We start from the raw sequence: 24,218 nt of genomic DNA on the forward strand, positions 1-24,218 counted from the left end.
TTATTCACTAGTAAAAGCTAATAAAACATGGGTTGCCTCCCATGAAGCGCTTCTTTAGCGTCACTAGCTTGACGTTTCTCCTTCATCAGGGTGGTTGATAATGCTTCAAGTCCTCCCCTCTTGCCTTGGACTTATATCCATTGGTTGTATCAATGATCTCTACATGTTCCAAGGAAAGAACTCTGTTGATAGTGAAGACCTTAGGTAACTGAGATGGTACAGTGGGGAGATTAGAGCTTCTCCTAGGGCTGTGACGATTGCTGTTTGCCTTGTTCATCATTCAGTGGGGTTTTCGGATGCGTTGGTGGTGCCTCAGTGCTTGTTTCCTCTGTCAGCATTCCGTTATGATCATTGCTTGGTTCTTTGTTTTCTTGGTCAATTTCTTGGGAGAGTTTGAAGACATTGAAGCTGAGTTGTTCATCATGGATCCTTAATATTAGCTCCCCTCGCTCCACGTCTATGAGTGCTCTGGCTGTAGCTAGGAATGGTCTTCCCAATATGATTGGGTGAGTGTGACTCTCTTCCATGTCCAAGATGACAAAGTCTGTGGGAAGAAAGTATTTCCCCACCTTTAACAACACGTTTTCCACCACCCCTCTTGCTTGTTTTTTAGTTTTGTCAGCCAGCCTGATGACTACATCTGTGGGCAATATCTCATTGATCTGCAGCCTCTTCACCAGGGATAGAGGCATTAAGTTGATGCTTGCTCCCAAATCGCAGAGTGCTCTATCAAACATTGTTTCTCCTATGGCACAGGGGACATGAAAACTCCCTGGATCTTTTCTTTTTGTAGGCAACTGCGTTTGAATGAGGGCACTGCATTCCTTGTTCATCACTATAGTTTGGCCTTCCTTGAGTGAGCTTTTCCTGGGAAGTAGCTCCTTTATGTACTTGATGAATGCAGGCATTTGTTGGATAGTCTTGATGAATGGTATGTTCAAATGCAGAGATGCAAATAAGTCAAGAAATCTTGAGTATATTCTCCTCTCCACAGCTCCCTTGAACAGTTGGGGAAAAGGTGCATAGAGTCTCAGCAACTCCTGTTTTGAGATTTCTGGTTCTTGGTAATCTTTTTCCACCTCCTCTATTGAGGTATCTTCAAGTTGTTCTGACAGCTTGCTTGGCTTGTCCTCAGTCTCCTTATCACTTATAGTGACCATCTTGCAATCTTCCCATCTTACCTTCTTTGTTTCACCTCTCGGATTCTTCTCTGTGTCACTTGGGAATCCATCTGTGGGTTTGGGAATTTGCTCAGAGAGATATCCTACTTGAGATTCCAACCTTTTGATTGTGTCTCCCTGGTTCTTGAAACTGGCTCGCACTTCCTCCTTGAAGACCTTGTTGTCTTGAATCTCCTTGCTTAGGCCTTCAAGTAGATTCTCAATCCTTGAGATTCTTTCATCAAATGATGACAGGTCAGGCTGAGTAGGGTTATTCTGGCCTTGATATGAATGTGGGGAGTTGTTGTTATGGGGGTGTTGATATGGTCTAGATGTGAAGTGTTGGGTGGCTGCATTGTTTGGATTTGGGCGTCTTTGATCAAGGCTTTGGTCTTGTTGATTTTCCCACCCAAAGTATGGGTGATTCCTCCATCCAGGGTTGTAGGTCTTGGAGTATGGATCATGGTTTTGCCTAGGTGAATTCCCAATGTAGTTGGCTTGCTCCTGACTACCCTCTGCTTCTTCATTCACTCCTTCTTGGGTTGTTGATGAAGTAGATACTGCTACTACTTGGTTCCTCTCCATCTTCTTAGTGAGGTCAGCCAGCTGCTGGGTAATGAGCTTGTTTTGGGCCAGCAGAGCATCTACATTGTTTAGCTCCATTACTCCTCTTGTGTTCCCTCTTTCGGAAGCATAGAAGTAGTCGTTCTCTGCTACTGTTTCAATGACATCTATGGCTTCCTCAATAGTCTTCTTCTTGTTCAAAGATCCTCCGGATGAATGGTCTACGGCCTTCTTTGACTCATAAGAGAGCCCTTCATAGAAAATGTCCAGCTGCACCCATTCATTGAACATATCTGGTGAGCACCTCCTTGTTAGGTCTTTAAACCTCTCCCATGCTTCATATAGAGTCTCACCATCTTGTTGCCTAAAAGTTTGGACTTCAGCTCTCAGCCTATTGATTTGTTGAGGAGGGTAAAATCTTGCTAAGAATTTGTTCACCACGTCTTCCCAAGTTGTCAAGCTTTCCCTTGGAAAAGATTCTAGCCACTTGGCTGCCTTATCCTTGAGTGAGAATGGAAATAAGAGCAGTCTATAGGCATCAGGATGAACACCATTAGATTTCACTGTGTCACATATTCTCAGGAAGGTGGTTAAATGTTGATTTGGGTCCACTTGGACACTCCCTCCGAACGAACAGTTGTTCTGCACAAGGGTGATGAGCTGTGGCTTCAGTTCAAAATTGTTGGCATGGATGGTTGGCTTTTGAATTGATGTAAGAGCCTAAAAATCTTCTATCCTCCCCAGTATGATTTGCTCGACCTCCTCTGCCATGGTTGTGAGCCTGTTCTTCATGATGGTTTTTCATGTTTTCTTCCATGTTTGGTTCAAAGTATTCCTCAAAGTGTTCCTCCTCTTCTTCAGCACCAACTACACGTTTTTCTCTTGCCTCCCTCCTTAGTCTAAGGAAGGTTCTCTCAGGTTCATAATCAAAGGAAGTTGAAGCCCCGCTTCTTCTCCCTGTCATACAACCAACGAGTACAAGCAAAGAGAATAGGTGCAGAAAGTATATCTGTCAGAATTACTGTTAGTGTGAGTGATGCAATATATCAAACAGTTAGTGGGTTAGTGAGATGAACAGTAAATAACAAAGAAAAAGTAAGGGGGAAGGGAAGAAGTTATCTAAAACAGAAAGTAAATGACTAAAACAGAAATTTAAATCAAACAAAAATAAAATGCTCAATCTAGTTATCCTCCAATCTAATCATTGTTAATGCACAATCAATCCCCGGCAACGGCGCCATAAACTTGATGCACGAAAAACTTGTCTCACAACAAATTTCCTTCGGCAAGTGTACCGAATTTGTCGTCAAGTAAAAACTCACAACAGAGTGAGGTCGAATCCCACAAGGATTGATTGATCAAGCAACTTTAATTAGAGGACTGTTCTAGTTGAGCGAATCCAGAATTTGAGTTGAGAATTGCAGAAAATAAAATGGCGGGAAGGTAATTGACAGGAAAGTAAATGCTAGAATTATAGATCTGAAAGTAAATAACTGAAGGTAAATTGTAGAATTTGTAAATGGGAATGGGGGAATTGCTCATTAAAGTAAATAACAGAAATTAAAGAGAATGGGTAAGATCAGAAATGGGGAGTTCATTGGGCTTAGGAGATGTTGCATTCTCCGGATCAATTTCATTTTCATCTCTTCCAGCATGAGAAAGCATTTCTAGCTTGATCTCTTCATTCCTCTTTCAAGGTTCAGAAGAGATCCAAGTATGAATAGCTTCTTTTTCAAGATAACTACTCAATTGGATGAAGATTGAAAGCTTTCAAGTAAAATCAAGAGAAAAGATAGAAGAAGAATAATGAAAACTAGTATTGATCCATCAAATTACAACAGAGCTCCCTAACCCAATGACAGTGGTTTAGTTGTTCATAGCTCTGGAAAATGATAACAAAGATGGAGAATACATGATGAAAACTTAGAAGTGCAGAGAAAGTAAATACAGAGAGTAGTTCCTATGCTAAAAGTCTCCCTATAATTTCCAACTCCCTAAAATATTTCAAAGCTACTCCTATATATACTACTTTTCTGTTCATCTAGTTGATTCTTCAAGTCTTGGGCCTTTGGATCTTGAGTTTGAAGCAGTTCTCTTCTTCATTGGGCTTAGCTTTTACTTGCAAAGAGAAAGTATGAAGTGGGCAGGGGCTTTGGCTCAGGAATGTGATGACAAGTCATCTTAGCCTATTTTAACTAGTCTTTTTCTTTTGTTTTCATTAGAATTATGCACTTTCTTAAACCATAAGCAAGCTAATTGAGTAGATTTTCATGTTTCCCTTAATTGAATCAACCATGTATAAATTCATGCCATTTCATGAGATTTTATGCTAAAATTGTTGCATATTATGATAGAATGAATATCTCATGATTATGAGCATAGCTTTGATGAGTTTGGTTGATTAATTATAGGTGAAGAAAGCTTGAAGAAAGGTTGAAGCAAGAAGGAATGGCTAGGAGTGAAGAGAGGACAATGGAATAAGTGAAATTGAACTAGGAAGCAAAAAGCTGGACCTAAAGTTAGCATCAAACTTTTGCACAAACTTTTGGTTGAAAAGTTAGCCCCAACGTTAGCCCCCTAACTTGGAGGCTAACGTTGGAACTTGAAAATTCTCCCCTGGGCTCCAAAAGTTTGCGCCAACGTTAGCCCCCTAACTTTGAGGCTAACGTTGGCACATGAATTTCTCCCCTGGGCACCAAAGTTTGCGCCAACGTTAGCCCCCTAACTTTGAGGCTAACGTTGGCATGAGAAACTCCTCCCTGGCCACCTAACGTTTGCGCCAACGTTAGACCCCTAACTTGGAGGCTAACGTTGGCACATGAAAATACAAGGGAGAGGAGCAAAAGTTTGCGCCAACGTTAGACCCCTAACTTGGAGGCTAACGTTGGCGCCACAAGCACACAAGGCAAGGCCAACGTTAGGGTCAAAGTTAGACCCCTAACATTGGCACCAACGTTCATATCAGCAAGTTTTGTGGGCTGCTATGAAAAGTTGGAGCCAAAGTTAGACCCCTAACTTTAGCTCCAACTTTTGGTCCAACTTTTGCAAAACTCCAACCCGGTTCAATTGGTTCATTTTGGTTCTTCTCCAAACTTCAAGAGCAATCAACCAAGGCCTCTTTCAACCCAATCCCACCAAGAGCAAAGGCCCAACTCAAGGCTTGAAGATCATTGGAAGAAAGTGTATAAATAGGATAGAATTCAAGTTCTTCGAGGAGCTTTCTTTTTGGAATTTTCATAATAGTTTTCGGAGAGCTTTTGATATTGAGTGAACTTTAATTTCTTTGTCTTGAGGAAGGAGAATTCACTTCTCTTCCTCTCAGTTTTATTGCTTTCAATTTCAATTACAATTGTCTTGGATCTTGGGTTGGAGAATTGAAGAAATTCTGTTTCAATCTCATCCTTGGATCTCTCTGTTTATTTACTGAATTTGAATTTCTGTTTCCATTACTTGCTTCTCATCTAATTTCTTTGCAATTTACAATTTCCTTGCAATTGTTCTTGTTGGATCTAGGAAGGCATTGAGATCTAGACTTGGTTTTCTAGTCTCTGGGTCCTGAGATCTGATTTCCCATTTCAATTCTCTGTTTCTTGCTTTCCATGTTCATTTACTTTTCTGCTATAAGATCCGATCCAATCCCAATTCCCTTTTACTCTGCTGTTTGATGCAATTTAACTTTTCCTTGTTTAATTTCTGCAAATCCACGTCCCAATCCCCTTTACATTTCAAGCAATTTACATTCCTTGCACTTTAAGATTCTGTAATTTACATTTCTTGCACTCTAAGTTTCTGCCATTTAATTTCTTGTTCTTTACGTTTCAGCAATTTATTTCTTGTTCTCTTTACTTCAATGCAATTTAATTCTGCAAGTCACAAAACCATCAACCAAATCTTAATTCGCTTGACTAAATCAACCACTAAACTAAAATTGCTCAATCCTTCAATCCCTGTGGGATCGACCTCACTCCCGTGAGTTTTTATTACTTGATACGACCCGGTACACTTGCCGGTTAGATTTGTGTGTTTTGGGAGAAATTTATTTTTCACCAAAATACTCATCAGTCAACGTGGCTCATTGGGGGCTTGTGTTCTTCCAACGTTAGTGACAATGTTGGGTGTCACTAACATTGTCGACCACTTTGTTCCTTCACGTTAGCTTCCACGTTAACTAGGTTAACGTGGGAGTTAACATGGCTTAATGTGCTTTGGCCAACGTTAGTGACAATGTTGAGTGTCACTAACGTTGGCTCCCCTCCCTTTCTTCTTAACGTTAGAGGCCACGTTAACTAAGTTAACGTGGACTCTAACGTGGCCACTCATGATCTTGGTCCAACGTTAGTGATAATGTTAAGTGTCACTAACGTTGGCTCCATTTCTTTACTTCCACGTTAGAGTTCACGTTAACTTAGTTAATCGTGACTCTTAACGTGGGCAATGATGGCTTCGAGAGCGTTATTGGCAATCACTTTTCTCATTAACTTTGCAAGTTACTCCCATTCCACATTAGTGTTAACGTTAGTGTAACTAACGTAGCCACTAATGTGGTTCTTGTTTGCTTCCTTTGTCCTGAAATCAAGCAATAACATGCATCAAAGTTTTAGTCCAAGTCATGGGAAATGCAACATCCAATTTTGTCCTTAAATTCATGCAAAATCCTCATGAAATCATGTAAAGTGCACAATGTATGCTTGAATCAAGATGTGGTTCTTGTTTTCTTCCACAGTTTCCTGGGTTTGGATTGATGTAAGAGCCTAAAACTCTTCTATCCTCCCCAGCATGATTTGCTCGACCTCCTCTGCCATGGTTGTGAGCCTGTTCTTCATGATGGTTTTCCATGTTTTCTTCCATGTTTGGTTCAAAGTATTCCTCAAAGTGTTCCTCCTCTTCTTCAGCACCAACTACATGTTTTTCTCTTGCCTCCCTTCTTAGTCTAAGGAAGGTTCTCTCAGGTTCAGAATCAAAGGAAGTTGAAGCCCCGCTTCTTCTCCCTGTCATACAACCAACGAGTACAAGCAAAGAGAATAGGTGCAGAAAGTATATCTGTCAGAATTACTGTTAGTGTGAGTGATGCAATATATCAAACAGTTAGTGGGTTAGTGAGATGAATAGTAAATAACAAAGAAAAAGTAAGGGGGAAGGGAAGAAGTTATCTAAAACAGAAAGTAAATGACTGAAACAGAAATTTAAATCAAACAAAAATAAAATGCTCAATCTAGTTATCCTCCAATCTAATCATTGTTGATGCACAATCAATCCCCGGCAACGGCGCCATAAACTTGATGCACGAAAAACTTGTCTCACAACAAATTTTCTTCAGCAAGTGTACCGAATTTGTTGTCAAGTAAAAACTCACAATAGAGTGAGGTCGAATCCCACAAGGATTGATTGATCAAGCAACTTTAATTAGAGGACTGTTCTAGTTGAGCGAATCCAGAATTTAAGTTGAGAATTGCAGAAAATAAAATGGCGGGAAGGTATTTGACAGGAAAGTAAATGCTAGAATTATAGATCTGAAAGTAAATGACTGAAGGTAAATTGCAGAATTTGTAAATGGGAATGGGGGAATTGCTCATTAAAGTAAATAACAGAAATTAAAGAGAATGGGTAAGATCAAAAATGGGGAGTTCATTGGGCTTAGGAGATGTTGCATTCTCCGGATCAATTTCATTTTCATCTCTTCCTCAATCAATGCACTCATTGATCTCCTTGGCAATCTTAAGTGATTGAATTACAATTTCTTATAATTCAATCTCTCAAATCTTGATCAATAGCCAATTCCTTGGTCAATTGCTCATGAGAAGAGATGAAGTATGGTCACTGATTATACCACATGCATTTCCCAAACCAAGTGTTAAGAGGATTATAGTCACATATCCATCCAAACCCAATTTGGTCCAGCATGAGAAAGCATTTCTAGCTTGATCTCTTCATTCCTCTTTCAAGGTTCAGAAGAGATCCAAGTATGAATAGCTTATTTTTCAAGATAACTACTCAATTGGATGAAGATCGAAAGCTTTAAAGTAAAATCAAGAGAAAAGATAGAAGAAGAATAATGAAAACTAGTATTGATCCATCAAATTACAACAGAGCTCCCTAACCCAATGACAGGGGTTTAGTTGTTCATAGCTCTGGAAAATGAAAACAAAGATGGAGAATACATGATGAAAACTTAGAAGTGCAGAGAAAGTAAATACAGAGAGTAGTTCTATGCTAAGAGTCTCCCTATAATTTCCAACTCCCCCAAATAATTCAAATCTACTCCTATATATACTACTCTTCTGTTCTTCTAGTTGATTCTTCAAGTCTGGGGCCTTTGGATCTTGAGTTTAAAGCAGTTCTCTTCTTTATTGGGCTTAGCTTTTACTTGCAGAGAGAAAGTATGAAGTGGGCAGGGGCTTTGGCTCAGGAAGTTAGTGGTGTTAACGTTCAGTGATAATATGGGTTCGAGAACGTTAGTGACAATCACCTTTTTCACTAACGTTCCTCACCAAAGTTAAAAGCCACGTTAACCTCAACGTTAGTGGCACAAACGTTGCGACTAACGTTTCCACTATGTCCTTCGCACACGTTATTGGGACTCAACTTTCTCAATAATGTTGAGAAGCCTCCCCCTTCCCTACGTTAGAGTCCACGTTAACTTAGTTAACGTGGCTCTTTTAACGTAGGCTTGCATCCTTCGAGAACGTTAGTGACACTTACCATTGTCACTAACATTCCAAATTGCCCCTATTTTCCACGTTAGAGTCCACGTTAACTAGGTTAACGTGGCTTCTAACGTGGCCTTGCTAGCCATCTCCAACGTTAGTGACAAAGTTGAGGGTCACTAACGTTGGCTCATCTTTCCCTTATCCACGTTAGCTTCCACGTTAACTTAGTTAACGTGGGAGTTAACGTGGCTCATGGTGGCATGTGTGGCTCCTTCCAACGTTAGTGACAATGTTGGGTGTCACTAACGTTGGCGATCACCTTCTTTCTTCACGTTAACTTCCACGTTAACTAGGTTACCGTGGGAGTTAACGTGGCTCATTGGGGGCTTGTGTTCTTCCAACGTTAGTGACAATGTTGGGTGTCACTAACGTTGGCGATCACCTTCTTTCTTCACGTTAACTTCCACGTTAACTAGGTTAACGTGGGAGTTAACGTGGCTTAATGTGCTTTGGCCAACGTTAGTGACAATGTTGAGTGTCACTAACGTTGGCTCCCCCTCCCCCCCCCTTTCTTCTTAACGTTAGAGGCTTAGTTAACGTGGACTCTAACGTGGCCACTCATGATCTTGGTCCAACGTTAGTGATAATGTTAAGTGTCACTAACGTTGGCTCCATTTCTTTACTTCCACGTTAGAGTTCACGTTAACTTAGTTAATCGTGACTCTTAACGTGGGCAATGATGGCTTCGAGAGTGTTATTGACAATCACTTTTCTCATTAACTTTGCAAGTTACTCCCATTCCACGTTAGTGTTAACGTTAGTGTAACTAACGTAGCCACTAATGTGGTTCTTCTTTGCTTCCTTTGTCCTGAAATCAACCAATAACGTGCATCGAAGTTCTAGTCCAAGTCATAGGAAATGCAACATCCAATTTTGTCCTTAAATTCATGCAAAATCCTCATGAAATCATGTAAAGTGCACAATGTATGCTTGAATCAAGATGTAAGTGAATATCTACCCAAAACTAGCTTATTTCCTAAGGAAATGCATGAAACTACCCTAAAAACAGTAAAGAAAAGGTCAGTGAAACTGGCCAAAATGCCCTGGCATCACAAATTGCCCTTTAAAACTTATCTTCTTAAAATACGAAACGATAGGTTTTACTCTATCTCGTTCCATTCACGTGTCATTTTCAAATTTTCAAATTTGTGAAGAAGATGGTTATGAGAACACAAAGGGTTCATATGTTTTTAGGAATATGTAATGTTCCCAATGGGCTTTAATGGGCCTTCATCCTTTTAAAACCCTTCTTATTTTTCCAGGTTTGCCTTCTTTACCCGTTACTCTCACTCTTCTTCACGTTTCAAAAGAGCTCTTCATCTTTTACAAACACCCCCCTTCTTTCTTGAAAAATCCATCTTGGCTTACCTCCATGGACTCCCAATCCGGTCTCCATTCCAGCAGCACAACGACTGTTACTGTTGCATCATCATCTTCTACTACCATTGCTACAACCATTACTACTTCCATTCCTATCACAACTTCCCCCGTAGGAGCCACACCATGTCATTTTCTCTTCATGCCTCTGTCTCTACCGTTATAGCTGCTAGCACTGCTCCAGGGAGAGCCTCTGCTACTTCAACTTCTTATAAAGAGGATGATGATGGCGTTTATGTCGTGGGTCCTCCTCCCTTGGTGACCAATGTGTCACAATTCTACAACGATGATGGGACTTTAAGAGCTCCCAATCCTGATGTAGAATCCACAGTATTATGGCAGAGCCAGGTATTGCTTCCATTTTAAGTTTCCAACATTTTGTATTCATACCTAAGACCTATCTCTACCCAAGAAAAATTTTGAGTCAATTTCTTCTTTTTTTAATAGGAATAATAACACATATTTTAAAAAAGAGTAAAGTATCATTTTTGTCCCCAACGTTTGGGGTAAATCCTATTTGTGTCCCTAACGTTTAAATCGTCCTATTTGTATCCCTAACGTTTGTAAAAGTGATTCAATGTTATCCTACTATCAATTATACTAACAAATCAGATTATATTTTTCAATTTCTCACTTGGATGTATTCATTCTCAATTAGGTCTCACTTGGATGTGTTCAATTTTAATATTATACCCACCATTTGTATTTAGATTTAATTATGTCCCTAGAAAAGTGAATTATGTAAATGTTGTAGGAATTAGTTTCAACATTTGATGGGCTATTTTTCGGAGTAGATCATCGATTCTATCCCAGACATTTATATTCTAACTTCAAGAAGAGATTTTTAAAATTCAAACTAAAGCGCTCATTATGCATAATTGACGGCAGGATAACATTGAATCAATTTTACAAACATTAGGGATACAAATAGGACGATTTAAATGCTAGGGACACAAATAGGATTTATCCCAAATGTTGGAGACAAAAACGATACTTTACTTTTTAAAAAATGTCAAGGCCTCTTACTTTTCCAGTCGAGTTTTTAGAACCGTACCCCCTAAGGAGTCTAGTTCCTTATTTTTGACATGACCGTCGAGACTATCTCCAACTTACAAATCTGTGTGGAGATCTTTAGGTATTATGTTTGCCCTTCGACTAGCCACCCATGACTTGTCTTACACTGCTCCTTGCTTCGGGCTAACTTATGCTTTTGGTGTCCAGCCACAAATAATTTTCATTTCCCATATGGAATGTTGGGTCTGACCCTAATAAAAATTTCAGCTTTGACTGGCCTATCTCTAGATGGGGAAGATGTCTGCTAGACAACTCCATACCCTGATAATGTCTTCAACATCAATTTTAACTCGACTTCTGTGTCGGGTTTCGTCCAAAACAACATGGGTTTCGAAAGTTCAGTAAAGGAAGCACCTCTGCTGCATCATCAAGCACCTTGATCTACATCATCCTTATGTCATCACTAAGCAAGAATCTCTTCTGAGTTAAGCTCGATGACATAGTCACAAAGAACCTAGTTCTTGAGCCGTTTCGGTTAGGAGTTTTAGATTCTGGTTTCTGTAGTTATTCTCAATTTGATGAGTCGGACTCGATTTATGAGAGAAGAATTATTATTATTATATTAACATTAGAGTTGCTTGAGTAATATTATAATATTATTTTATATGCTTTAATTAAAAACAGGAGATAAGTTAAATCAGACTCACAGTTTACTAGTGCAGGTTAACACTAGCACTCTCTAATGACTTTAGCAATGCTAATGTCTCATCATATATCCTATGTTCTCATGTTAATCATGTTACTAGTGTCATCTATACTAGTAGGTCAGATATTAATCTATAGATGTGTTGTTAAGTGTGTGTTCTAATACATCTAGTTTTAGTAATTATACACCTAAGATATTTTTTAACCACCTCCCTAACTAGCCAATCATCATCAAGCACGTTTTTTTCCCACCCCAAGACACTCCAAGCTGCTCATTTCCACCTTGAATGGCCGAAAATAAGAGAGAAAGAAAAGAGAGAAAACTTTGAACACATAGAACTTCAAATCTTGATTTCTTCCAAACCAAAACTCAAATCAAAATTCCAAACCGATTAAAGTGATCCTCTCTTCTTTTTCTTCAAAATTGTGTGAATTTTCATAGATCAAAATCAGCTTAAGTGGCTGTTCATCCCTCTTCTTTGGTTTAGTTACATGGAAACCTTGTTAAACATGTATTTTCTTGATGTTCTTCCATAGATCTTTTTAGTAGTTTAGAGGGATTAGGTGAGTATAGAGTCTAGGCTAGCCTGGGTGCCTGCTTAGAGACTTCTTGAATAGGTCAGGGCTTGAGATGTTATATGTATATTATTCTTATCTAGCTATCTCTAGAGGTGTTCTAACTGAGATTTATACTTTAATAAAGGCTGGATGACTGCTTGTCGTTAACTGCTTGAGATATATATAAATGTGGTTGTTTATAACTGTTTTATCAATCAGTATTCGTACCTCTATCTGTGTATGTACTACTTGTTATACTGATAAACTACTATTTTCTGGTAAATTTTGGATTGACATGAGTGGATTTTATCAACTTATCTTATATCATTGAAATAGCATAGCTTTGTTAATTTTTCTTAATTGTACTTAATGATTAAAAACATATTTTTTAGGCTCTTAAATTGCTAAATTTAATTCATTTTGATTCCATTCGATGCCTTGATGTGTTTGTTAAGTGATCTCAAGTTATATACCAAATATTTAAAAAAAATTACTCACAAAAATGATAACGCTCTAACAAGGAACATACTCTTATAATAAATAATAGAAAATAATTAGGAAGACAAGTTGGTAGCACTCAGTTTCTGGTATGATCTAGATATACTAAAAATTGGATCGTTACAATTTGGTATGAGAGCAGTTCGTTCCCAGTAGAGCCTGGGAAGTGGACTGGCTATGCTTTACTGCATACTCTGTTGTGTGTCTCATGCTGTTAGGGTATCTTTAAGATACATTTGGTATGAATGTCTATGAGCGCTTATTTTGGAAATATTTATGCTTAACTTGAGATATTAAGACTCATCACCTTAATGTTGATTGTTTGGTGCAAACAAGACCTCAATGACTGTGAATAGGCATAGTTTAATCGAGTTCCAAATAATGAATTGGTATGAGGCACAATCATTTTCGTAGCTGTTATGATATCCATAGCTATTGCTATGTGAGGTATGGTTGTTGCATGAAATGGATTCTCCTTGTTAATATGGCTTGAAAAAATATATTGCTTGAAGATGGATCTTCCTCAACTTCTTACACGTAATGGAAATTTTGAGGGCAAAATTTTTTTAGGAGGGTAGAATGTAACAACCTATTTTTTGGATACACAAGACTTTTTCTGAAGAAATAAAGCTTTTCGAAAGTTCAATAAAGGAAGCATCTCTGCCGTATCATCAAGCTCCGTAATCTACATCATCCTTATGTCATCACTAAGCAAGAATCTCTTCTGAGTTAAGCTCGACGGCATAGTCACGAAGAACCTAGTTTTTGAGCCGTTTCGGTTAGGAGTTTTAGATTCTGGTTTTCGTAGTCAGTCTCAATTTGACGAGCCGGATTCTACTTATAAGAGAAGAGAAATAATAATATAATATTATTATTATATTAATATTAGAGCTTCTTGAATAATATTATAATATTACCTGGTCTGTTTTAGTTCAAAACAGGACATCAGTTTAACCGGGTTCACAGTCTACTAGTACAGATTCACACCAGCACTCTGATGACTTTAGCAATGCTAATGCCTCATCATATATGTTCTATTCTCATATTAAACATGTTACTAGTGTCATTTATGCTAGTAGCTCGAAAAAGAATCTCTAGATGTGTTTTTACTTGTGTTTTTTACTTGTGTTCCGATACATCCAGTTTTAGTAATTATACACCTGAAATATTTTAATATTTTTTTAATCCACCTCCAAGGTAGCCAATCACAACTCACCCTACACCCCCCCAAGGCTGCTTCATCTCTTCATTGTGGCTGAAAATCTTCAAGAGAGAAAAGTTCTTAGTTCCTAATCTTCAAAGCTTGATTTCTTCTAAACTAAAACTCAAATAAAAATTCTAATCCGATCAAAATGGCATCACTTCTTTCTCTCCATAACCATGGAACATATCAAGGTTGGAAATAAGGTGAGATGGCTGTTATCTTTCCCTTTGAGTTTGGTTTCAAGAACACATGCATAAACATGTATTTTCTTGATGTTCTTCCATATCTGCTTTAGTTAAAAACAGGAGATAAGTTAAACCGGGTTTACAGTCTACTAGTACAGGTTAACACCAGCACTCTCTCATGACTTTAACAATGATGTCTCATCATATATCTTTTGTTCTCATGTTAATCGTGTTACTAGTGTCATCTATACTAGTAGCTCAGATATTAATCTCTAGACGTGTTGTTAAGTGTGTGTTCTAATACATATAGTTTTAGTAATTATACACCTAAGATATTTTTCAACCACCTCCCTAACTAGCCAAGAATCATCAAGCACATATGAGAGAAAAAAAAGAGAGAAAACTTTGAACACATAGAACTTCAAATCTTGATTTCTTCCAAACCAAAACTCAAATCAAAATTCCAAACTGATTAAAGTGATCCTCTCTTCTTCCTCTTCAAAACCATGTGACTTTTCATGGATCAAAATCAGGTTAGGTGACTGCTCATCCCTCCTCTTTGGTTTGGTTACAAGGAAACCTTGTTAAACATGTGTTTCTTGATGTTCTTGCATAGATCTCTTGCTTAGCTTCACTTCTGGGTCAAGAAACTTCAATTTTCAGAAAGATTAAGGTGAGGAATCTCATCCTGTAGTGTTATATACTCATCATCAATACATCGCAGGATTCATTATGACAGAAGCTTTTGCTCATGGAACTATATTTTTTATTAGAGATTATACCAGAACAAAATGAGGATAATATATTGGCAAGAATGTTAGACCACGAAGAAGCTATAATATCGCATTTAAGTTGGGCCAGCCTGTTTTTGGGGTTCCATACTTTGGAACTTTATGTCCATAATGATGTCATGCTTGCTTTTGGTACTCCGGAAAAATAAATCTTGATCGAAGCCATATTTGCCCAATGGATACAATTTGCGCATGGTAAAACTTCATATGACTTCGATGTACTATTATCTTCAACGAATAGTCCGGCGTTTCAATGCGGGACGAAGCATATGGATGCCCGGTTGGTTAAATGCTATAAATGAGAGTAGTAATTCTTTATTCTTAACAATAGGAACCTTGGAAATCTTAATGCCATAATGCTTTTCAAATCCTCCTAGTCACTATTCTACTACAATAATTCTTGCTAAGAAGAATGCCTATGTTATGGCAATTTTACCTATAAGGTATTACTCCTATAGCACGTCCCTGTACAATACTCAAGGCTCTAGGCTGAGTAGCAGGAGCAACTTTTAATTTATTATGAACCCAAACAATAGATTCAATAAGTTATTGCCAATAACTACTCCCGCTGAATAGAAACATTAAACTAAAAGCCAATACAAAATGGGCACCCAAGAAAAAGAGACCATATGCAGATAATGAAGAACCATAAGACTGATTTACCTGGGGATAAGGTACTATGAAAGGAAGTTGATAATGGATCATCTAAAAGAATCAAATTGATTATTCCTGGGTTCGATGCCCGAGTGGTTAATGGGGACGGATTGTAAATTCGTTGGTAATATGTCTACGCTGGTTCAAATCCAGCTCGACCCAATAATTTGCCGATCTACCATGAAAAGATATAACCATTTGTTGTTCTCCAGAAATGGCCGATATGCTCAGATATGAGAGAAAATAAAATGTGATAAATCTTTAGGGATATTTTTTTACGGACCATATATACATATAAAATTTAAATCTTGTTAATGATCTATATCCTTATTAGTATCTCTAAGTATAATATAAAAAATGATTAAATAAAAAAGATAAAAAAAGACTCATTCTTAATAATTTCTTTTATATTAATGGATTCATTTTTCAATTGATTTGGCAATAATGAATGAAGGAATTACAAGTAATCCATGTTGATCTCTAAAGTGCGATTAAATAAAAAAAAGATAAAAAAAAAGACTCTTTCTTTATTTAATTTCTTTTGTATTGATGGATTCATTTTTCAATTGATTTGGCAATAATGAATGAAGGGATTACAAGTAATCCATGTCGATCTCTAAAGTGCGTATTGATATATCAATTCAATAAATATATCTATTTATATAATTGAATAATAAAAATAATGGATATATGATATGTCTCTGTCAGTTAATTAAAGCAAACAATTCTATAATCTAAAATAATAAAAACAAAAAGTTTGAATGAAAGTATAAGAATTTCTATGTTGTACGCCCCTTTCTTGGGATTGTAGTTCAATTGGCCAAAGCACCACCCGGTCAAGACGGAAGCTGTGGGTTCGAGCTCCGTTAGTCTTGAATGAATAAAAATCCAAAAAAAAAAATACCAATTTGTATGTGAAAAGGAATCCTAATAACAAAAAAAAAATATTATTCCTAAGAGGGATCCCCTCTTTTTTGCTTCATGGGAATCCTTATTTAATTTAAAATAAAAAGTAAAAAAAAAAACAGAAATTTTGATTGCATCAGAAATGACATTTTTTGAATTCTCAACGATGAATCGATTTGATAGCTTAGGTTAGATATTGTTATTGATGATATTCTACTGGTTCTATTTGATATCATCGAGATGTGATTTAGACCACTAAATTTGCTGACGAAAGATTTACTATCTCTATGGGATTAGATCTGAGTTATTTATTGAAAATAAAAGAAAAAAATTATAGAGATTATGGAAGTAAATATTCTGACATTCATTGCTACTGCATTGTTCATTCTAGTTTTCACTATCTTTTTACTTATAATTTATGTAAAGACGGTAAGTCAAAGTGACTAATTTGACTTAAAACATGATTTTATTTCTTAATTCATGTCAATACAGTGAATGAAAAAAAAAGATTCTATTTTTTCTTAAGATTTAATAAATGAAATAATCGAACTAGAACCGACAGAATTCTATAAAATCTGGTTTAAGATGGCATCGTTCCAGATTTCCCAGTTTAGCTGTTGGGGTACTAGTAACTAGTGTGTGGTGTCTTTCTCTTCTTCTCTAATGGCTGCCCCCGATAGTCTGGCTGGACAGTTAATAAGTTGAGTAGGGACAGGTATGATGTAGCAGATCTTGAGAATCTCTCCCTATACTATCCCAAAGATTTGGCAGGTCGAAGCCTAAATACTTTCAAGGTCAAAACCATTCCATTTGAAAACCAGCCTTCAAAGAAAGTCAAAGCCGAGTTCAATAAATCAGAGCTCTCCCCGGCTGTGCCGTACCGGTGAACTGAACTCGAGTTCATTCTATTCATTCTAACAGAATGCTAACCTAACATCGCCTTTGGTTTGGTTAGTGATTGGCCAATTCCAAGGTCTTTCTCAATAGAGCTCTACTAATGAAATAAGGGCAGCGAAACCAAGGCTTTCAGTTCCTCTCCATGGGTAAATCAGGGTAGACTAGCACTGTTAAAAGCTACTCCCAGTCATGTTCTCGCTCGGTTTCAAGTCTATTCCGTAGCGACTGCCCCAGGATTTGAGCCTTGACCCTTTCGTTCTCGTTCCCTCTCCTTTCTTTTAAGTCGGAGAAAAAGAGGTAGCGGTCCATGCTTGAGTTGAATCACTTGACTTTGGTCCTATCTTTCTATTAAGTCGTAGATCCGGAAGAAATGACATTCCCACGCTCGACTATAGGAAAGCTAGCCTCCACTGCACACTAAGAATCAAGTCCCAACTAACTAAGTAGATCGACTTTAGTTAGTTAGGATTTCATGGATTTAAAGTTATTCTTGATGAGATTTAGGAGGAAAAAATACTCTAGGAACACCTTGAAGGATAACCGAATTAGGAGCTACAAATCAAGGTAGGATTTGGTGAAATTAGTCTTGATTAATTGTGTTTGAGTTGTGTGATTGTTGTATGGTTTGGTTATGTTTTAAATTGGTTGTTTATATGAGTGATTCTTAGTGAAATTCTGGTAAAAATTTGATGAAATTGTATGACATTCAAGCTATGAATTTTGTTCTTGAGGGCTGCTGGAAATCCGAACCCTAGGCCTTAAATTAGGAATGAATTTATGTTGAAATCAAGTGAAAAATCACGGGACTTTAGTGGATGCTAATTTAATTTGAATTTTAGAAAAAATCGATTACCGAAAAGATTGAAAAACGGGTCAAAATTGAAGACAAAAATTTGAAGAATTTATGAAGAATACTTTGAATATGCTCAAGAACATTCAAGAACGGCTCTTTGATCTTATTAGGAGTCAAAATGCAAATATTTTTATATTTGGGAGAAAAGTATAAATACTAAAAATTTAGGGGGTTAAAGTATAAGTATCAAAAGTTAAATGGGTCAAAATATAATTTTTATAAAATTTTTGGGGTCAACTTATAATTTTCCAAAATATATAATAAAATATTATTAAAAATAATAAAATAATAGCAAAAAGGCAATTTTTCCTAAAAGCCTTAGGAAGAGAACTTTAAACTCAATCTCATAATTACCTTTATAAAACACCTAGGAAGTGGTAAGAATATATTAGTGAGGAGAAGATAAAATGTTGAAGAAAAGATAAAAAAAACCAAAGAAAACGTCAGTAAAACTTTAATGGCAAAGACAAATGTCGGTTAGAGAAGCGATCTAGGAGCAATATAGTTAGTGTTTGATTTACGTTTAAGGTTAAGTATTATATGAAAAGTCAAACTGGTTCAGCAAAGACTTAATGAACCTATATTTGGAGCAGGCTGATTATTCATATCGAAATTGACATACGCTAAACATGCAAACGTTAAAAAGTGAAACAAAAGTAGAACAAAGAGGCAAAGAGAAAGAGGATAAAGAGTAAATCAACTATGGAATGTTCATCTATTGTATGTTATCTACTGCATTGAGGCATTCAGATAGATAGTGGTACGACCAGGGAGCGTTTTTCAGTGATATACAACAATTGAGGGCTACACCTGAAAGTGATAGCCTGGGATCACTTGCAGAGGATATCAATTCATACACGGCTAGAATGTCGCACCTGTAAGGTAAAGTTTGCTTACAGAGGATATGATTGTATATGTTGGTTAGTGAGAGCCGTACGTACTTATGTTTACTGGAATAATCATACACGTTTCAGTTGCTTTGGGTTACGTCGATAGCAGGTAGAAACTGACAGATGAGCTTATTATATGCATTAGGGCTAGACATGCATCATCCCTGTGTGTACATCATTCTCTGTTATGCATTTTCTATGATTGTATTATGTTTTTTGTGTATTTTTTCTATTTTCTTGTATTTCTCTATTTTCTCTGTTTTCTCTGTCTATCTGTATTCCCTATTTTTTCTGTTTACTGTAAAATATAATACTGTCTGACAAGCACAACGGAGCCGATTAACATGACTAATTAGCCTGACTCTACTATGCACAGACTCATATAATAAATAGTAGAAATAATTAGGAAGACAAGTTGGTAGTACTCAGTTTCTGGTATGATCTAGACATACTGAAAATTGGGTCCTTACAGCCTTTTTCTTTTGTGGCTCAATGCTTTCATTTTTTGTCCAAAATCAATTCAAATCCAAAAAAGCAATTATCTCCCATTAGCTATCATGCTCCACCATAAAAAAATGTCAATCTTCCCTCTCTCATTTTGGGTCAATTATATGAAACACTTTTTTTGGTGGTTAGTGAAATCCGACGAGGTGAGCTATCGATCAATCCATTTGGCACTCTCTAGATTGTAAACCTATGGTTGAAGTCTGTGTTCGAAAGTCGTACTAACAGAAATATTGTAGGATTAATGAAGCTATGGAAGTTTTTAAAAATGAATGAACGTAGAAGAGTGAAACCTAAAAGCAAGAGACAATAAGGAGAAGAAAAAAGGTGCCGGATTGCGACGAGGATCGAAGAGTCCATGAAAGAAGTTGCGTTCAAATTTAGCGACGACTTTCAATTTAACGAACATTACGTTTACAGGATCCATTAAAGCACAACCTTAGCTGAACTACAAATACTATTAGTTACTAAATGAAGCCACCGCCAATTCTTCGACGCCGAGCTGTTCTCGTCATCGATGGAGTGTTAAGTGATGATCGAGATGGAAATGGAAGCTTCAGGTTGAAAACAGTTACGACTTTGAGTCCAACTCCAACAAACAAAAAATTTTGCGTCAGATGGTACCACACAGTAAAATATCATAGTTTATCCAAATAGTAAGATGTTGAAATTCTTGTGAAGGGTCTCATGCGAAAAATCGAGTGGATGAGGCTATTTATGTTATAAGAAAAGACAAAGGAATGCAAATAGTAAAGATAATTTGGGGATTAGGATTTTAAAAGGGAAAAAGAGACCAAATTGCAAAAATAAAATTTCTTTCGCCACATCAGCTAGTCGTGACAGCATGGTAGGAATCAGTCCAACTCAACTTTCCGATGACAAGCGATGGATAAAAAGTGCTTTAAGGACTATTTCTCGGAGTGCAACTTCGAGAATAAATTTAGGTAATTATTAATTTCGGAAATCCTTTTGAGACTCGAGTATAACTTTAGGTAGCGTTTGGTTTATGTCTTTCATGAGACAAAGACATAAATACATAGGCATTAAAGACATGAACATAAATTATTAGTGTATATGTATTGTCTTTGGTAAATATTGAATAAGACACAATAAAATTAGAAAAGTCTATATTTTGTAAAAATTAATAAAGGATAAAAATGTAAAAAATTAATAAAAGATAAAAGTGTAAAAAATTGATAAGAAATAAAGCAATATTTTAAAAAAATACTAAATACATGTATTTTATATGCATTTCTGTACTAATATATTCATCTAAAATTTGTCTCAACAAATAAATAATGAAAAAGTATAAGTAGACAATGAGAATACTAAACAATATGAACAATAAATATCGGATGTTCAATTCAATAAGTATGCAGATGATTATGTTAAGGAAAAGTATAGGTGAACAATAATCCTAGTGAACAATATGAACAATGGGGTTATAAATGTAAATTACTCATAAATTTAATTAATGATGTAATTAATTTAATTATAATAATAACCATTTTTTAAAATTTAAAATATTAGATTTTTGAAATAGAGAACTGTAACACGTTTCATATCCTCATACCATATCTCTTCTCTCTTGTGGTGGTCCTTCCCAACAAAGAAGGCTGACTTCCCAGCCCATCCACAACCCATGCTGCCCCCTGTGCCAACGTCCGACACCACCGTCATCACTACCGGCGACCACCGTCGCCAACCCCTCTCTTCCCTCTCTTCTCTTTTTCTTCTCTCTTTCTCCATTTCTCCTCAATTCCCTGTACGTTACCCCTGGTCTCTGTGCAAAGTCCAACCCCAATGCAACCCAGCAGCGGCTGAGCTCTGTGCTGCTGCAGCACCACCTCTGCTACCCCTCTCTTTCCATTCTTCCCCTTTCACCAACGCAGGTTCCATGCTTCCTCCTGCTTGTGTTATTTCGTTTATTTATTTTAACTAATTTTTAATTCTGCTTTTAGTGTTTAGATTAGGCTTAGATTAATGGATTGATACTTTTTGGATTTCAAAATGTTTGATGGCTGATTTTTCTGGATTAATTGCTGCTTAAATTGAGTTTAAAATTCCTGTTTACATATTGTGCACACCATATGCTCGATGAAATGCCTGAGTGAAACTTTTTGTTTAATTTTTATGTTTGGCCAGTATTTGTCTTAAATTTTATTATCTTTAGGCATTATAATTCAAAATTGTGTAATGTTATGCTATTTTTAATGATGTTTAGATTGAATTTTGACATGGCACTTGATTATTAGTTTTGTTTAAACACCAAATTGGTTTAAAATTTTAAATTTAGTCATTTGATTAGTGTAATTTAAGAAATGCATATCATGTTTAGTTAAGAGAATTGAATGAAACTACCAATTCAGGTATGTTTTAAACATTCCACATGGTTGCCATTAGATTATTTTAAATTCTCATCCTTATACTTCAATCCCATGCATGCACAAACAAATTTGGTCACAACTCACTTTACAGATGGAAATATATGCTCTAAGTGGAGATGCTATTCAATTTGGATGCTCACTAAATGTGTTTTTTTTGTTTTTGCATTCTTTTTAATTTTTTCACGCTATATAATATTGCTAGAAAATATATGTACAGTTGTGCATAAGATAGAATATAGTACTCAAAGGTCCCAAAATTTCAATTAGCAAGTCCATAATACATACAACACTAATTACTACTATAAGAAAAATAAATTAATTAATAAACAAATAAGGAGAAGAAGAAATAAGAGAGGATTGACAAGGAAGGAATTGAAGAAATGAAAATGGAGAATGGGAATGTATCATTCATATCCAAGAAGAAATAATGAGCTTTTTGACTTTTCAAAGCATAGAAATGGACTTGGTTTTAGATTGTAGGTATGATTCAGATGTAGCAGATCCATGCATGCTCTATTCAAATACTTAATATAAGCCTAACTAATTAGGTGAGATTTTTTATGATGAGTACACTTTTCATTGTTATTATTTCTTATAAGTTATGTATAGTAATAAATTTTTAATGATATTTTTGGAAAAAGTATTAATAAAATCTTTTTAGTTGAAACTTGTTTAATAGTACAGTATCTAATTAGTTTGTGTATGTTTGATTGTAGGTCATAGAATGTACGGACATTACTGGAAGTGATGACACGGATCTTGTTGATGAGGTTTGGTCTCTAGTATATTGCTGTTTTTTTGTGAACTGCATATTTGAATCGACTATTAATCCTCATGTTCATCGAATGATGTATGTTTTGAACGGATTCGCAGTTACCGGATCATAGTTGCCTTGTCGAAGACGAAATACTAAGAGTTGGGATGCGGTGAGCATTTGAAGCTGGCTTAGGATTTTTATGCAACATATGCAAAGAAAGTCAGTTTCGATTCAATAGCGTAGCGGATGGTTATTTGGTACCCAGATGGATATTTTGTAATAGCCTTGGTGTGGTGTGTATAATTAGTTACAATTATTTTAAACTGGATATTCTATTTAATAGGATAACGGATGTTTATTTCTATTGTTACCCAGATGGTTATTTTGAATAGTTTGGGTGTAGTGTGTGATTCGTTAAAAGTATTATAAACTGGATGTTCAATTTAATAGGAAAGCGAATGGTTATTTCTTTTGTTACCCAAATGGTTATTTCGAATAATCTGGGTGTAGTGTGTGTGATCAGTTGCAAGTATTTTAATATAGATGTTCGATTCAATAGGATAGCGGATGATTATTTTTACTGGTACCCAAATGGTTATTCGTAATAGTCTTGGTGTAGAGTATGTGGTCAGTTACCAGTAATAAAGGTTGGATGTTCGATTCTATAGGCTATCAGATGGTTATCTCTATTGTCACCCAAATGGTTATTTAGAAGAGTCTTGGTGTAGTGTATAAATAGTAACAAATAGTAGAGGCTGGATGTTCGATTCCATATGATAGCGGATGGTTATTTTTGTTGGTACTAGATGGTTATTCTTAACTAATAACTTTTACGCTTCGCTAATATCTTGAAACAGAATCAAAATAGTTAGAGAACTAAAAATGTTATTCACCATGAAAATTTATCATTTCTGTTGTAACAAAATTTCACCACGAAAATACGTAAACAATGTGAAAAAGGTATTTGTGGTCTTAAGACTAAGGTCCAATTTGGGTTAACAACTTAAATAAGCTCTTTTCTTTACAACATCCATGATCGAAAATAATAAAGTCTTAAATATGTAGACATCAAACATTATGCAACTATAGTATTTACAACCAATTTAACTCATATCTAGTTAAGCCACCACTAAAAGCCATCTCTTTTTTGCATCCATCGTTTCTTACAAAATTAAACATCCGTAATTCATAGAAATTAAAAGTCAATCACATGAACCAGAAACATATAAAGAAAAGAATTCTAAGATATGAAGCCCAAACTCCATCAAATTTCATACCGTCGCTTTAATCCAAGCATCCATGAACCATATGATGTTACTATCTTTGCTGTAATTTCAAAAAAAAAATATGAAAATCAACCGCAGAACACCCACAGTCGTACACAATATGAGTACACAGGCAGAACATAACATGAAAATTACGGTAAACATCTATGTAACTCATAACATGAAGGAACGACTATCGGGAACTGATCTTCAATAGCGGCATGCAAACACACCCCACGGTTGCTTTGATGTTGCCCAAGAAAGACTCCAAGCGGTGCGAACATACAGTGATTTCAACCTCCGGAGATGGCCGTTAACAGACAACGTAGGTGGCGGCTGGCC

At 36.3% G+C, this 24,218-nt stretch overlaps 1 protein-coding gene across 1 annotated transcript; it reads left to right on the forward strand.

Moving 5' to 3' along the window:
• Positions 21,043 to 23,216, forward strand: LOC110271999. Its single transcript, XM_021123752.1, has 4 exons — positions 21,043 to 21,355; positions 22,571 to 22,624; positions 22,728 to 22,780; positions 23,135 to 23,216. The coding sequence occupies exons 1-4, from the start codon at positions 21,110 to 21,112 to the stop codon at positions 23,214 to 23,216; spliced, it is 435 nt and encodes a 144-aa protein (XP_020979411.1). The 5' UTR covers positions 21,043 to 21,109.

This window comes from Arachis ipaensis, chromosome B05 (assembly GCF_000816755.2).
Source record: "Arachis ipaensis cultivar K30076 chromosome B05, Araip1.1, whole genome shotgun sequence".
NCBI lineage: Eukaryota > Viridiplantae > Streptophyta > Magnoliopsida > Fabales > Fabaceae > Arachis > Arachis ipaensis.

Excerpts from the sequence above, each read along its gene's own strand:
- LOC110271999 (XM_021123752.1), top strand. The coding sequence starts at position 21,110 with ATGCTGCCCCCTGTGCCAACGTCCGACACCACCGTCATCACTACCGGC. Across the intron at positions 22,625-22,727 it reads ACACGGATCTTGTTGATGAG|TTACCGGATCATAGTTGCCT; the intron begins GTTTGGTCTCTA and ends ACGGATTCGCAG. Across the intron at positions 22,781-23,134 it reads ATACTAAGAGTTGGGATGCG|TTGCAAGTATTTTAATATAG; the intron begins GTGAGCATTTGA and ends GTGTGTGATCAG.